Raw genomic sequence first — 15,805 nt, 5'->3', positions numbered from 1 at the left:
GCCCAAGAACCCTTTCTGTGAAGAAACTTTTCCTGATATCCAATCTGAAGCTTCCCTGATGCAACTTGAAGCCATTTCCTCTTGTCCTATCACTTCCTACTTGGGAGGAGAGACCAGCACCCACCTCACTACAACCTCATTTCAGGCAGTTGTAGGGTGTGAGAAGGTCTCCCCTCAGCCTCTTCTTTTCCAGGCTAAACAATGCCAGTCCCCCAGTTGCTCCTCATAAGACTTGTTCTCCAGCCCCTTCAGTGGCTTCATTGCCCTGCTCTGGATGCGCTTCAGCAGCTCAATGTCTTTCTTGTAGTGAGGAGCCCAAAACTGAGCTCAGGATTTGAGTGTGGCCTCACCAGTGCTGAGTACAGGGTAAGGATGACTTCCCTGCTCCTGCTGGCCACACTGTTTCTAGTACAAGCCAGGATGCCATTGACCTTCTTGGCTACTTGGGCCCACCGCTGGCTCATGTCAGACACTCCTGCCTCTAACTCTTGTTTCTTACATGTTGTTTGACTTCTAATGACAAATACTTCTTTAGACTGGATAAACCTTGGCTTGATGTTAGTTTTCTCACATAAATTAGGTTGCAGTGCATCTAATGCTGGAGTTAAACTTCACTTGTTTCCCTGTTCTAGTCCTGCTGAAGTGCCCTTTTTTGCGATCTACGATAGTACTCCATTGAGAGTGATCTTTGTTAGAGAAGTAATATAAACTGATCTTTACTGTTGAAGTCATCTGAAGGGTTGCATTTTATTAGAAACTCTCTTGCCAGCTGGAGAACAGAGGTGTTGGCATTTACAAGCTGGCCTGCAGAAACAGAAGTGATGTCTGTCTGCTTTTTCTAAAAACTGGCAATTACCTGGCTTCCCTGTGGAAACCTCTGTCATGACATATGGCTCCGTTTTACAGGCATTCTTTAATTTCCTTTGCTTAGTTCATTGTTTTGGAGAGAAAGCAGAACTTGGACTGGAAGATTTCCCTTGAGAGCTCTCAAAAGGGGACCCAGTGAAAACCCTGTGTTTCAGCATAGAACTGTAAATATGGTAATTATAGAATCATAGAATGACTGGGAGGGACCTCAAAGCCCATCCGGTTCCATCCCCTGCCATGGGCAGAGACACCTCCCACTGGGTCAGGTTGCTCAAACCCTCATCCGACCTGGCCTTGAACACCTCCTGGGGTGGGGCAGCTGGGACTTCTCTGGGCAACCTGTGCCAGTGCCTCACCACCCTCACAGGAGAACATTTCTTCCTAATGTCCAATTTCAATCTCCCCTCTTTCAGCTTAAAACCTTCACCCCTCGTCCTATCCCTGCACTCCCTGATAGAGAGCCCCTCCCAGTTTTCCTGTTCCCTTTCCGTACTGGGAGGCTGCTTTAAGGTCTTCCTAGAGCCTTCTTTTCTCCAGGCTTAACAAGCCCAGGTCTCTCAGCCTGTCCTCATGTGGGACAGGTAGTTGACAGCTGCCTAGCACATATTCAATGGTAACTTAATCATATGAGGTTCAAAAGAGCTGGCTGATTAACACCGCAGTGGCAGTGCGGTAACACGTATTGACTGCAATTGTCTGGAGAGAGTTTGGTCCTGGTGCAACTCATATTCACTGCTGTTCTAGCCCAGCTGACATGGGGCCTTTCACCAGATCTTGCCTAGCAGAGTTCTTTCTCTAGATGTGTCTTCAAAGAAAAAGAAATGTGATCTAAGGGTCCTCTGCAATTTTCAATTTACAAAACACTTTCTAAAAGACTAGTTTACAGAGTAGGGTAGAATCAGTTCCTTGGTGTGGAAGAGATTTTGATAAACAGGTGCTTGTAATTAGGCATTATTCTCATGACAGAAGTACTGGAATTAGTGATCTTGTTCTCAGAGATGTTATCTTTAACAGTTTCTTTTAGTCTGGGCTTGGCTAACAACTGCAACAAACCTCTAGAAACGGGGAATTGTGGAAGAAGGATCAGATACTTCTTTTTTTAATTTTTAGCTCTGAATTCGGTTAGTATCCTCTAGAAAAAAGAAGTCCAAACTTACTGTCTAGAGAGCAAGCAGTGGTACTTAAAACTTGCTCTGCCCTCTTTAGCAGAAGGATAGTGAAGGCAGAGAAGAATGACCTGTGGTGCCAGCAGCAGCAGGGCTGTGACTGTCCTGCAGACTGACAGGCATTGTCATCAATTCATTTACTTGTCTTGAATGCCAGACAGAGAAAGCACATTGGTAGCTGTGGAGGCTACTATCAAATCCTGAAGATTACTTATTGCTTTAGCATGCTGAGATCTAGTTTTCCTCCCACGGACATAAGAATCGAGGAGAGTAAAAATTAATTTACCTCTTTGTGCAGGAAGGTGATGTTGCAGTGTACCTCACAGCAGAGCCAAGTGCATCTTGCATGTCCGGTGGCTTTTCTGTTACCTGAAGGAAAATTGCTTCCCATTGTTTATCATGAGATGGGCTTAAAGTAGAGTTATTGACTGTTTGCCATTTTAATTTGGCAGCCAATTAAATAGGCTGTTCTGTAGCAAATGCCCAAAAGACAGAATTCTGCTGGAAGCTATCGCCGTAAGAGGGTGGGAGGAAAGCAGCTGCTGAAAGGTAATGGTTCTTGGCCAGGATGTACTGTGTCCTCACAGACCTGAGCGCTAAACTAACAACATACCTTACTTTTCTAGGCTTCCTTGGCAGAAACAGATAAAATTACCTTGGAGGTTGCCAAGCTGATAAAAGATGACTTCTTGCAACAGAATGGTTATACGCCTTACGACAGGTGAGATCTGACCGGCCTCTCTGCCCTCTGGGTCTTGTGTAGTCTGGATTTAGACAGCTGTTTTACTTGGAAACCAATCAGTGCAGAAATTAATTGTACTTACTGTAAACAAATGGGAGAACTGTGCTCAGGTAGGCCATGGAATGCTGGATTTGCATTGTCTTACCCAAAACCTGCAGACATTTTCCAAATGCAGGCACACCCTTTGGGTTTCTCAGGCCCTCATCTATTGTTCAGTCAGCCAGTGTTTCTGCAATAGCGTATCCTCTTATCTTCCTTAGGAGGAGACCACTGTTTTCACAGTCAACACCCAAAGTCTCCCTGTTTATTCTAGCAACACTTTGGGGACTGCAAAAACCTGTTTTCAGTCACTGTTGCACAATTCTTGAGTATGTTTGATCCATCAAAAAAACTTACTGGATCTTTTCCTCAGTGCAATGCTTGTTATTCCTGTCAGCTTTGCTTTTTTCCATGTTATCTGTGTGTTTTAACAGCCTGACAAGGGTCCTTTTGTACTTCATCTCACTCCCCAGCCCAGGTAGATCAGGAGGTCTTGAGATACTTGTCACTAAAAATTTAGACGTGCATCGTTCTATACTGGTGCGTGCCTTTGGTTAGGTTCCTAGCGCAGGTACGCTTCTATGCCGTAAGGAAGCACTGGAAGTAGCATGATGTAGCATATAAATGATGGCGAGGTGCCTTCCATGGCAGTCATCTGCCCATTAAAAATGGAGCTTTTTGCCTGTGAATGCTCTTGTTACAGAAACACTCCCTTTCCTGTGAGCAAAGAAAACTGCAGACCTGTCGGGTCAACCCAGGCTGCTTGGAGGAAGCGTGATCCCATGATGGATAAAACAGGAAGGACAGCTTCCGTTTGCTGCTCTGGTGTTTTCCCTTTCTTGTTAGCATTGGCGCAGATTGAGATGTGAGACTTGTCCAGCGATGGTTCCTGTTCTCTCCTGTTTTGCCCGGCATTTGGGTGCTGCTTCAGAAACCTCGTTTCAGAATGGTTGTCTTAGCTTATGGTTTGCTTATTGAAAAGCGTGGAACCTGCCAGAGGCAGTCTCTCTCCTGTGATGGGAGGTACCCAAAAGCCCGTGCTCTCTTTCACCTGAGAAATCGGAGTCATTGTGAAGGCAGCAGCAAAGGCTTGTCCTGTTAGCTGTTACAAAATGCCTGACAGATCCTCTTCTGTTCCATCAGGTTCTGCCCTTTCTATAAAACCGTGGGAATGCTTTCCAATATGATTGCATTTTATGACATGGCACGCCGTGCTGTAGAAACCACAGCCCAGAGCGACAATAAGATCACGTGGTCCATCATCCGAGAGAACATGAGCGAAATCCTCTACAGACTTACCTCCATGAAATTCAAGGTATGACCATAAGGAGTTGGGTTGCACTTCTTTTGTGAGCTTCCAGCGCCTCTGGAAGGCTCCTACTGAAAGGTGGCCATCAGTTGCCTTAGCTCAAGGAGGACAGACAGAGGCTTTTGGCTGTTGTTTTGAACGTACTTAACAACTGGTTTTAGTTTGTGAGCACAGGAGCGGGCAGTGCAGAAATCTAGTTGGGCGACAGTGGCTGCAGCGCCTTGGTAACCCCACCTTCAAAGGTCTCTTACGCTACACATATTCACATATTCATGGTGATCGTACAAGCACCTTTGCTGGTTGTTTGGGGGTTTTTGTGATAAAATTCTGTAAAAAGATCATGACTTGTTCACAGGCAGCTGTATTAACAGATAGAAGCAGCCCGAAGTTCAAATCCACAAACATGCTAAAAAGTGAATGATAGAAAAGTTGATTGAGCTGTTTACACAGAAGTCAAGGAAAGCAGTGCAGGTCTCCTGCAGTAATTGTGGTGTTCCCTGCGTTTGGCTTCAGGGCCTGAGGCGGGTAACTGAAATGAGAGGAAGGGAGGAGTAGCTTCAACATAGGCTACAGAGCAAACAAGTGGCTTGGAGCATCTGGTCTGGGTAACTGCGGTAGCTGACTTGTTGGGGAACAGCTCTTCTAAACCCAGAGTGTGCTGGTGCAGCGCTTACTGGTAGGACGGTAACCTGTGGTGCTGGCTGATGTTGAAGTAGCGCAGGAATATTCTCTGTGAAGCATGATGTTTATCCTGTTATAACTCTCACAAAGAGTTATAAATTGGATGACGATAATGATGTTGGAATGGGTCCAGAGGAGGGCTGCAAAGATGATCCAAGGACTGGAGCACCTGCCATACAAGGACAGGCTGAGAGAGTCGGGCTTGTTCAGCCTGGAGAAGAGAAGGCTCCCAGGAGATCGTATAGCGACCTTCCAGTACCTGAAGGGGCTACAGGAAAGCTGGGGAGGAACTGTTCACAAAGGCTTGTAGTGATAGGACTAGGGGCAATGGGTATAAACTGGAGAGGGGCAGATTTAGACTAGACATAAGGAAGAATTTCTTCACCATGAGAGTGGTGAGGCACTGGCACAGGTTGCCCAGAGAAGTCCTGGCTGCCCCATCCCTGGAGGTGTTCAAGGCCGGGTTGGATGGGGCCTTGGGCAGCCTGATCCAGTGGGAAGTGTCCCTGCCCATGGCAGAGGGGTTGGAACTGGATGGGCTTTAAGGTCCTTTCCAACCCAAACTATTCCATGATGATTATTATTGAGTTGTATTGGCTTATATATAAATTGGCTTATAGCCAATATTGTGGCTCTTTCAAGAACAAGTACTGTAAGGTAAAATTATGTTTAAAATGAGGTATTCTGGCACCCCAGGTATTCTGTTCCTGCTGGGTTCCTTGTTTCTGCAGCAGATTCCTCGTATATATTCTCAGATCATCAAGAACATAACAGGATACGCGTGGGGACATGATCTTCTTTGAGAGCAGGTTGTATAGAGACAGGGGAAGTAATAGGCTGTTTACAAACCTTGGCCACCACAAGACATCTGGCATACAGCAGTAGCAGAGCTGGCCCTCTAATACAGTGATAGTTATGAAAGGTAATTTTATTTCCTGGGTAACAGTCTGAAAGGCATGAGAATTCAAACGTTCTGCATCCTGCAGTCTGTGTGCTTTGGAGAGACAAGGAAGCAGTGGTGCGCTCATATGTGAGAGTCCTCTGTGTTTCCCAGGGGCTGCACTGACCCAGAGGAAAGCCGTGCTGAGAAGGGAGTGGTTAAGGCACTGAACAGGTTTCACAGCCTGGCAGTTATTGCTTCTTGTGGGAAAGGTCTTGCAGCCTTAGAGCAAAGCTGATCATTACAGTTTTTCCCTTTTCCTTCATGAAAAGCATTCTGAGAAAATGAAGCTGTACAAAGATAATCTTGAGCTTGTTATGATTTCACAATATGATTTTGCTTGGAACCAAGCAACCTCCGAGTGATAGCAAAGTAGCTCTTCCTCGTATTAGAGATGCACCCCTAAAAGTACAGCAGAGCATTTCTGAGTCACAAAGATCCTTACTCTGGATTGGGGATAGAAAGGAGCTAGAACTGATCTCTGAAGCTCCTGAATCCCAGAGCTTTAACTCAGACCCTTGGCATTGCTGAATCCCCTCCAAATCTGTTGCTTTTCAATAAAGGAAGCACTGCTCATGGCGTGGGGAAACAATTCTGTCCAGTATCCATACTGCCTGCTCACCAAACATGGAAGGAGGGTGAGTTTTAAACCTTGTGGCTGTTCATAATACAGATGGGAGGCAGAGATGGAGCTATAATGCCTGCTCTGGAGTTCACAAGTGTTAATCCTGAGGTCGAGAAGTTACAGCACTGGCAAAGCAAGACTGTCTTAAGTACTGAGGCTTTTCCTGACCGATCTGTTCATTCGCTGTGTTGTCTTTCAGGACCCTGTGAAAGATGGTGAAGCAAAAATCAAGGCGGACTATGCTCAGCTGTTTGAGGATATGCAGAATGCATTTCGCAGTCTGGAAGACTAGACTCGACCTTTGTGACCACTCCAGTTTGTCCTCTCAATTCCTCATCTCAGCTCCTCTGCTTCCCTACCTTAAAAGAATGATGCAACAGTACTTGAGTTGATAAATAGCCCTCTGTTTTCCCTGTTCATACTCAGAGTGTCCTTACAAAACATTCCTCTTAGTTGTGTTTGGCATTGCTTTGTGTGTCTGGAATGGCGAGTGATGTGTGAATGGGCCTGGCTGAGTGAGGAAGCGCTGTTGTACACTTCTAGGGTGGGAAAACTTTCACCTCGCCTCTCCCGGCTCTCTTGGTTACCAGCCTTTCCCCTTGGGATGTGACCAGTTGAGCTGTTCTGGCAGAGGGAGTGTAGATCTTAATGCAGTCACGCGGTACGGTCTGAAGCTGTAAGTTAGTGGCAAGGGCATTTAGCTGTGGCACTTTGCTCAGTGACTATCATGAGGTAGAACTCCCTAGTCTCAAACAGGATTTTTGACTGTTTTCTGATGACATGTTGATACAACCAAAAATTCTTCCCCACTCTGTCCTTTCTGCGTCTGTTGGTATTGAAACGTAGTAGTTCTGAATCTCCCCAGGAAGGGGCTAGCTATAAGATTAGCACGTACAAGCAGCCAGTATTACTTTTGTACGCTGGAGAACAGAGCTTGATTTTCCTACGTAGTACAGATAGATCTGTTGCATTCGGCATCAGCTAAAATCAAAGCCATAGGGGCTCAGCTTCCAGCAGGATTTCACCTTGCCTCACGCTCACCCATAGAATTTCATGACACTTGGCTGCTTTAGTTAGTGAAGCTTGTGACTACTGCTGTTAGATAGCAGTGACAGTGATGCCACGTTGTGTGGACCAGGAATACAGTCCTTCCTCAGTGGTGCTCCGCCTGCCAGCACAGCTGCCTCCCGGGGCAATGCTCAGGTCATGCTAAAGAAAGCGTGTGCTTACCCTTCCTCCTCCACCTGTGCTCATGTGGCCTCTTTGGCAGTCGCACAGAAGGCCCCCGGTTCTCGTGTAGGAGGAATGTATGATGCTCCACCTCTGGGGGCAGGGGATGCATGGGGGAAGGCTGGCAAGTACAAAATGTGTTTGCTCCTGCCTTGTTGGTAACGATACAAGAGAAAACAGTGACTTTGGTCTTCTGCTCTGTGCTCTGCAAACACTGTCAAGCAGCCGCAACTGCTGTTCATCAGCAAAACTATGAGCTGAGGAATGAGCGTAGAGCAGCCTTTCTGTCCGACTCCGGGAGGCCAGCACGCATATCATTGCTGCAGAGAGAAATGCTGGCACCTTCTCTAGTCTTTCCCTCTCGCTTGTGTGAGGCGACATCCAGTGCCGCTTTGTGGTGCGGCACTGTGCCCAGCTGGGTTCCAGCTGAGGGCTGCTGCTTTGTTCTAGCCCCGAGGCAGGCAGCAGTGGGGCTGCATAAGCATTAATTCTGCACTAAAGCATTTCCTCCGGCTGCCTGCTTTGAACGGCAGCGATGCAAAAGTATCTCGCACTACGGACCAAACACTGCCACTTCCATTACGGTATCAACACACTGTTTGTCAGGGAGAAACTTGAAGGGATCGACTATCTTTTGTTCTCCCAAAGGAGCTGCTCCTCCAGCTGATATTCTGGTAGTGAATGGTTAAGTTTACAGCTCACTAAACTTTCGGTGTATGCTGCTTATTTTACTGATGAGCATGTGTGAATGAGTAGTTGCCATCCAAGCCCTGATGGATTCCTCATCGTTCGTATCCTCCACCACTGTACTATGTAGCATTTCATGCTAGAAACCAGATGTTCTTATCTCTTTAAATAGAGGATGTTATAAATCTTACAGATGTCTAAGATAATGCAGTTCTAATATTTATTGTGCTGTACCTGGCCCTAAGGCGTGACCAGTTCAAACAGTTTCATATATATTTTTGTCTTTTTTTGAGTTGTGTCTGTTTTCAGTGTTGAGATTCTGATGTTCACCGTGTCCTGCGTGTCCTCCCTCCACAGCTTTGGGGGGAATGACAAGCTGGGCAGATCCCCCACCTACTTTATCTTGTATATTTCATAATGTACGTTGCTGGAAATTGTGTTATAAAAACAAAAATTATTAAAAAAATGTTGAAGTCAATGAGAATAAAATGGATTTAAGGTAGGCCTTTATGTCCTCTTCTCTTCTGTCAAGCAAAACCTGTGCCACAGTGGTGCACCCGGCACACTGTGCTTCCTTAAAATCTTATTTGCCTGCACTCTTTAAACTGCTAAGCATTTCTTAGTTCTCCCATTGCATGGCTACCACACGGAAGGAAGCGTTACAGTGCAGGAACTGTCCTTGGGGCAGAGAGTTTGAGGACTAGTTGTATGGCAGCACAGGTTTGTGAACAGGCCTTTCCCTACTCATAGCTGCCGTGTGTGCCAACGCCACACTTGTAACTCTACTGCTTTATGGCACTGCTGAGCCTTAAAATATTTCCCTGCCGTGTAGCTCATGCTGTGAAATCCTTGTGGGATCTCACCTGTGTGTTTTGGGAATTTCTGGAGTGGAAGATAAGCAGCACCACTGGCCTTTGCCTGAGAGTAACATGTTAGCATTCTTTTTACACAGGGAGTTGAGACTCTCTGGAATGTGCAACAGATGAAGTAAGAATATACAAAAAAGGTTACATTTGGGCATTTCTGTACATATATGAGCAGCGGATAACACCTCTACCCAGGAAGGGTTTGGCTGTTTTATATATACTGGAGATACAGCAAACTGGAATGAAGCAAAATAAACTCAAGTAACACCACTGCATTACACAGGGGTGGAAGTCGCAAGCTTACTCCTGGCAACCACAGACTAGTCAGTCCTCTGTGGACGTCGAGAAATCCGTCGAAAGAAGCAGTAAGTTCAGGTTTTGGCAGCTTGGATGTTACCAAGGGGAAGTGTCCTCGCTTCATCCACTCGACTTTTGTGGATCTGGAAGGCAGGTGTCACCCAGCGGCCACAGGAACACTGCTCCCCCCGCCAGCTGAAGGAGCCCAGCTTTGAAGCACATTTGGGACACAGAAGCTGCAAGGGAAACAGATGTGACGCACCATAAGGCACACGCAGACGCAGCTCTGATTATGGTGCACTGAATGGCGGTAACATGCGCTGAGCCAGCTCCCTCCCTTGTAACGCTTCTCAGAAGGTAAATGGGCTGAAAAGAGCTAAAGCAGCACGGCTGATGTTGGCCGTGCCCTGGGGTGTAGCAGGCAGCTGTGCTGGCAGCAGGAAGGGTGTGGAAATGCAGCTGCTTGGACCCGGTGTGCTTCCAGGACAGTTTTGCTGGTTTCCAGAAAGGCTCAGTCAGCCTGAGACCACAACAGGTTTCTGTAAGGCCCACAAACCCTTTTTCTCATACTAAAAAGAAACAGCAGCAATCCCTTGTCCGACACCTTGGCTAGTGTTCTCAGTCCAACAAGACCATCAGCTTGTTTCCTTAGAGAAGGATATTTAACATGTAAGAATCTGTTTATAAGCTGCAGAATTCAGGCAAGAAAGGCTGGGAGGCCTCGCTCATTCTGTGGGGGCTTTCTCATCCAGGAACAGAAACAAATTGTTCTGCCTTTGCCAAAAAAACAAACAAACCCAAAAACCAAAAAACCCAAAAGAAACCCAAACAAATGAAAAACCGAAGTGGATGCTCCCTGTCACCTGTCCTTCCAGCACTCCGAGCAACGCTGGCTCCATCCACTGCACAGGCTCGGTGAAGTAAGAGGTGCACGTCTCACGGCTGCCTCCACGCAGCTGAGCAGAGCCCGTTATCCTCTTGTGGGCAAAGGCTGTTGGGCCACTCCCTTCCGTGTGGGACAAAATGCTGGAGCTACGGAACAGAGCACGCCTGCCCTCCAGGACAGAGCAGGGAAAAAGAAGTTAAATAGTTGATTTTTAACTGGGCAAACCTAGAGACAGTAGAAAACGGGGACATGGAGCTCTCGACACTGAGTAACGAGGATTACAAACCCTGCAACAGGTCAGCCCGCGCTGACTCTGTTCAACGCTGCTTCCCAGCAAATCTGGGGATTGGTGTGGTTTGAGCTCTGCCACCAGCTCTGCGCTCTTTCCTCAACAGATCTACATTTAAACAATTCCTGCCTACTAAACCTTCAAATCTACGCTCCTATACTTGAAGCAACCTGCCCCTGGGAAACAACAGGATAACTTGGTTTCACTTTAAGCAATCCATAAAGGACTGAAATGTACCAAACCCCAAAATCTACAAGAATTTTCTTCTGGAGAAACCGATTGTCAAAACCAAACTGGAAGTTATGGTTTCAGAGCAGGCACCTTCACAGAGCTGAGGGGAATTATATATGCCTGCAGAACATGCCAGGGTGGGCTGCACAAGTGCTGCACAACTCCAAGGAATAAAAACATTTGTATTTCACCAGATACTTTTATTTGTCTATAGTGCTGTGGTGCACACAGTAAAGAAACGTAGGCAAGAGCTCATCCCTGTCCTGGCAATAATGACGTACCCGTTGATTTACAAGCACTATCTGATTTCAAATGACATTTTATGGAGAAATACAAAAGGTTTGGTACCTGCATTTCCTGCACCTGTAGAGAATCTCTGTGTCTGGAGTTTGACACATACCGGTTGGATCAGCAGCAAAGACTTCTCGGGGCAAGTCTTGAAGTTCTGCAGAAGGGTCAAGACTAAGCTGTGAGTCAGGCCAACACAGCCACACTGCACTTCTGCGAGATGACGCAGCGCTGTCCCTCTGCCCCAGTTATGGCATGCAGAAGCCACCTTCTTTGCATTCATTCATCTACTCACCATTAGGTAAGCTAAAATGAAAAAGCTTCATGCCACCACACCTAAGATGGGGATTCACTTAATGCAAGGAACTGGCATCTAGACTTTGGCCTTAACAACAGTAAATTGGTTGCACTTTGCTTTATGTTCTTATTTGAACATGAAGTAGACACAGTAGGAGATAGAACAGATCTGACATCCTACAAAATTAGCTATTAGAGAGAAATGTTTTCCTGTGAGGGTGGTGAGGCAATGGCACAGGCTGTGCAGAGAAGTCGTGGCTACCACATCCCTGGAGGTGTTCCAGGCCAGGCTGGACAAGGCTTTGGGCAGCCTGATCCAGTGGGAGGTGTCCCTGCCCATGGCACGGAGGTTGGAACTGGATGATCTTTACGGTCCATTCCAACCATTCTAGGTTTCCATGACTATTTTATTATAAAATTACACCTATGAACACACATCTACTACAGTCAGCCTTTTGCAAATTAAAATATGAAAGCTGACTTCATACCTTGATTTCAACTTCCAAGTTTGCATTTGCTACTTTTATTTTTTTAATTTCATTGTCTTCTCTTTAGATGGTGTTAAGGTTACCTAGCCAGGTACATCAAAAATCAGGAAACACACCAAAGTGACCTTGACCATTTCTGCATTTTGCTAAAGAGAACAGTTCCTTACTGATATTATTTCTCAAGCATCTTTCCCCACCACTGATGAGCTGGAACTCCCTAGAGCCAGCACACTGCAAAAGTTTGCCCAGCCAGCTTGGGGCTCAGCCACTTTGAGGGCAATACTCAAAGCCAACCAACTCTGAAACAGAACTCCCTGTTCCGCTCTGCTCCCGCCTGGCTCCAGCCTCCTTGGGAGCCAGCCCCAAGCTCCGCTCCCAGCCCCCCGCCACTCACCAGAGTAGCGCTCGGTCAGCACCTGCAGCCGGTACTGCTTGTAGAGGGGGCTGCTCGCATCCACGGTGCAGCCCATGGCCTCGTACAGCTTCAGCTGCGCCTGGAAGCCAGGGTTCATTCTGTGGGGCAAGAGTGATACAAGAAGTGGTTACTACTACAAAAACTGGAAATGTTTCCATTTAAGTTAATGTCTTGAGTTAAGTTTTCATCCAAGCAACTGTATTATTTGAAAGACAGAATGTCCCTCTGAGAGTGTTTTTCCAGATACTGTTACACACTTTGCTCTTTTGGAAATGATAACCTCTTGTGTTCAGTGTGATCTGTGCTGAACAGATGTCTCTTCTTCTGGAATCACCTCTGTTGCAGCCTTTCCCTGTCTCAAACGCAAAGTCAGGCATAAGATTTCTGGGAACGTTTATACACATGCATGTGAGTGGGAAAACTGTTCTGTCCCAGCTCTTGTCTGGCTGCACATGATTGATGGAGATCGCTCCTCATGTTGCTCAGCCCTAATAAAGGGTGTTTGCATACTCTTATGCATTCTCTTATGCATATTCTGTTATTTTCCAAGGACTAATTTTAATGTTATTATGAACTTCACAATGGTCAAAACTCTTCTGAATTTTCAGCCAGCTCTGCCTGACCTTGTGTTTGAGACAGGGAAAGGCTGCAAGCAGAGGGTATTGCAAAGGAAGACACACCTGTCCAGCACAGATCACACCAAGCACAAGGCGTTATCAGCTCCAGAGGAGGAGCAGTGCCTGGAGAAACCCTGGTGGAAAGAAAAGAGGCCATCAAAGGGACATTCTGTCTGACTTGCAAAGAACACAATTACTGAAATGACACTTAATCCTACTTTAGCTTAAATAAAAAATATTCCAATTTTGTAACAGTAACTACTTCTTTCATCAATTTTCTAGCATTCGAAGTACAGAGAAGGGCACAGGGTGCGGGACAGGGGGGAAAAAGGGGCACCGGCTGGGGGAATGGGGGGACAGGCACCCACTCTGCATCTGGTTTGGCGGCCCTGACGGCAGCGTATGCCTCCTCCCAGCTCAGCCCTTCCGTCTTCATCAGGTAGGCGGTCACCACGGCCACGCTGCGGCTCACCCCGGCATGGCTGCAAGGACAGGATTGATACAAGAAGCAGTTACTATTACAAAAAGTGGAGTATTTTTTAATTAAGCTAAAGTAGGGTTAAATTTCATTTAAGTAATTGTGATTTTGGAAGTCAGACAACATCCCGCTGATTAGCATGTTTTCTTTCAAAAAGGGTTTTTCCAGACACTGCTCATTCTTTGGAGGTGATAACGTCTTCTATTCAGTGTGATCTGTGCTGAACAGATATCTCTTCTTCTCTAATCACCTCCGTTTTGATGCCGTGAAAAAGCCAAACTCAATAATTAATGCCAATTTGATTATTACTCTTTCCTGTGTAGTGCCAGGCACACAGGGGGTTGCTCCATTTAATGTGTGTGCAATTATTGAGGCTGGTTTCATGAATTTTATACTGGTTAAATATACATATTCATATAGAATTCAGGAAACACGTTACATACTCATTATTTTTCCTGGAATAGGTGCCTCTATTATACTCAGTTCCCGGAATCTATTTACATAAGTTTTTTCCCCTTGGTGCATGCACTCTGCCCTCTGGGGGGGTCTTCTGGAGGTCTTTGGATGAAGGCCGCAGGTCTCCCTAACAGCTGAACTTCTCAAATCCCCTTCTTGCGCATGCTCTTAAGACTCCTTAGGCTCCTCTTCAAGGCCGCATCTGGTCCTAGTCCCTGTTATCTGGCTAATTACATACATTCTTTTCACATCCTTTCTAACTGCAGTCTTGCTCAAAGTCCTTACTTGAGCATAAACAGAATCATAGCAAGGATTGGGTAGGAAGGGACCTTAAAGATCATGCAGTTCCAACCCTCCTGCCGTGGGCAGGGACACCTCCCACTAGATCAGGTTACCCAAGGCCCCATCCAACCTGGCCTTGAGCACCTCCAGGGATGGGACAGCCACAGCTTCTCTGGGCAACCTGTGCCAGTGTCTCACCACCCTCATGGTGAAGGAATTCCTCCTTATGTCTAGTCTAAATCTGCCCCTCTCCAGTTTATACCCATTGCCCCTAGTCCTATCACTACAAGCCTTTGTAAAAAGTCCCTTTCCACCTTTCCTTCAGGTACTGCAGTATCCAGGCACGGGCTAGCTAAAAGTTATTACTCAAGCTAATCCTACATTTTAGTTTTCAAACCACAAAACCTATACATTATACTCAAATATATAATAGGTTAGCATGTCTCAAAGTCAAGCAGAGGTGGCTCTGAATTCACAAGAGATTTGGCTGTTGTGACGTTCATAATAACATTAAAACAAATCCCTGGAAAGTGATAGAACACGCGTGAGATTTCTAGCGCAATTTATCCATATGTCTGTCAGTGGGAAATCTGTTCTGACCCAGCTCCTGTTTGGCTGCACCCGACGGATGGAGATCGCTCCTGGTGTTGCCCAGCCCCGATAAAGGCCGCTCGCTGTCTAAAGCTCCCAAACGAGCCCTAGGGCGACCCGCTCCCCCGGGGCCGCGGTACCGGCCCGGTGCCGTGGCCCCTCCCCGCTCACCATCGCACCAGGACGGCGCCCTCCCCGTCGCGGGCGGCGTCGATGAAGGCCGCGCACTCGTCTAGGCGGCTCAGCAGGTCGGCGCGGGGCTCGTCCCGCGCCCGCACCTGCAGGCACCGCAGCCCCGGCACCACCGCCGCCTCCTCCTCCGCGCCCACCGTCAGCACGGCCGACACCCCCGCCGCCCGCAGCGCCTCCGCGGACCCGCATGACTCCGCACCGCCCACCAACAGGCCCGGCCACACCGCCACCGGCACCGGGCCGCCCGTGAGCACCGACATGGCGGCGGCGGGGGCCGCCCACAGCACGGCGGGACCGCCCACAACATGGCGGAGCCGCCTCAGCCGCTCCCAGCATGGTATGGCCGCTCCCAACATGGCGGAGCCGCCTCAGCCTCTCCCAACATGGCGTGGCCGCTCCCAACATGGCGGAGCCACCTCAACCACTCCCAACACGGCGCGGCTACTTCCAACATGGCGGAGAGGCTGAGGCCGCTTCCAACATGTCGTGGCCGCTCCCAACATGGTGGGGCCGCCTCAGGGTTCCCAACATGAAGCCTCAGCCGCTCCCAGCATGGCGGGGCCGCTCCCAACATGGCGGAACCTCTTCAGCCACGCTCAGCATGGCGGAGGCGCCTCAGCCGCCCCCAAAATGGCGGAGCCGCCTTAGTCGCTCCCAGCACGGCATGTCCGCTCCCAACATGGCGGAGCCGCCTCAGCCGCCCCCAGAATGGCGTAGCCGCTCTCAACATGGCGGGGCTGCCTCACCCGCGCCCAGCATGGCGGACTATCAGCCGTTCCCAACACGGGGTAGCTGCCTTAGCCACTCCCAGTATGGCGGGGCCACTCCCAACATGGCGGAGCCGCC

The 15,805-nt window shown here is 47.9% G+C and overlaps 2 protein-coding genes across 3 annotated transcripts in view; one reads left to right on the top strand and one right to left on the bottom strand.

Annotated features, from left to right (window-relative positions):
- Positions 1 to 8,788, top strand: part of ATP6V1A (ATPase H+ transporting V1 subunit A) — a 34,384-nt gene extending 25,596 nt beyond the window's left edge. For both annotated transcript variants that reach the window (XM_069866653.1, XM_069866643.1), the window contains exons 13-15: positions 2,660 to 2,754; positions 3,958 to 4,129; positions 6,569 to 8,788. In XM_069866653.1, coding sequence (XP_069722754.1) covers positions 2,660 to 2,754; positions 3,958 to 4,129; positions 6,569 to 6,661 — 360 coding nt within the window. In that variant the 3' untranslated portion in view covers positions 6,662 to 8,788. The remainder of the gene's footprint in view (positions 1 to 2,659; positions 2,755 to 3,957; positions 4,130 to 6,568) is intronic.
- Positions 8,789 to 9,348: 560 nt separating this feature from the next.
- On the bottom strand, positions 9,349 to 15,233 carry DUSP12 (dual specificity phosphatase 12). Its single transcript, XM_069866690.1, has 6 exons — positions 14,939 to 15,233; positions 13,329 to 13,442; positions 12,323 to 12,441; positions 11,204 to 11,300; positions 10,313 to 10,499; positions 9,349 to 9,685 (listed from the first exon to the last, which is right to left on the bottom strand). Exons 1-6 carry the CDS (start codon positions 15,217 to 15,219, stop codon positions 9,524 to 9,526), a joined length of 960 nt encoding a protein of 319 aa, XP_069722791.1. The 5' UTR covers positions 15,220 to 15,233; the 3' UTR covers positions 9,349 to 9,523.
- Between the last annotated feature and the right edge of the window lie 572 nt (positions 15,234 to 15,805).

The sequence above is a fragment of the Phaenicophaeus curvirostris genome, chromosome 1, assembly GCF_032191515.1.
Source record: "Phaenicophaeus curvirostris isolate KB17595 chromosome 1, BPBGC_Pcur_1.0, whole genome shotgun sequence".
Lineage (NCBI taxonomy): Eukaryota > Metazoa > Chordata > Aves > Cuculiformes > Cuculidae > Phaenicophaeus > Phaenicophaeus curvirostris.
This window is presented reverse-complemented; position numbering and strand designations above follow the sequence as displayed.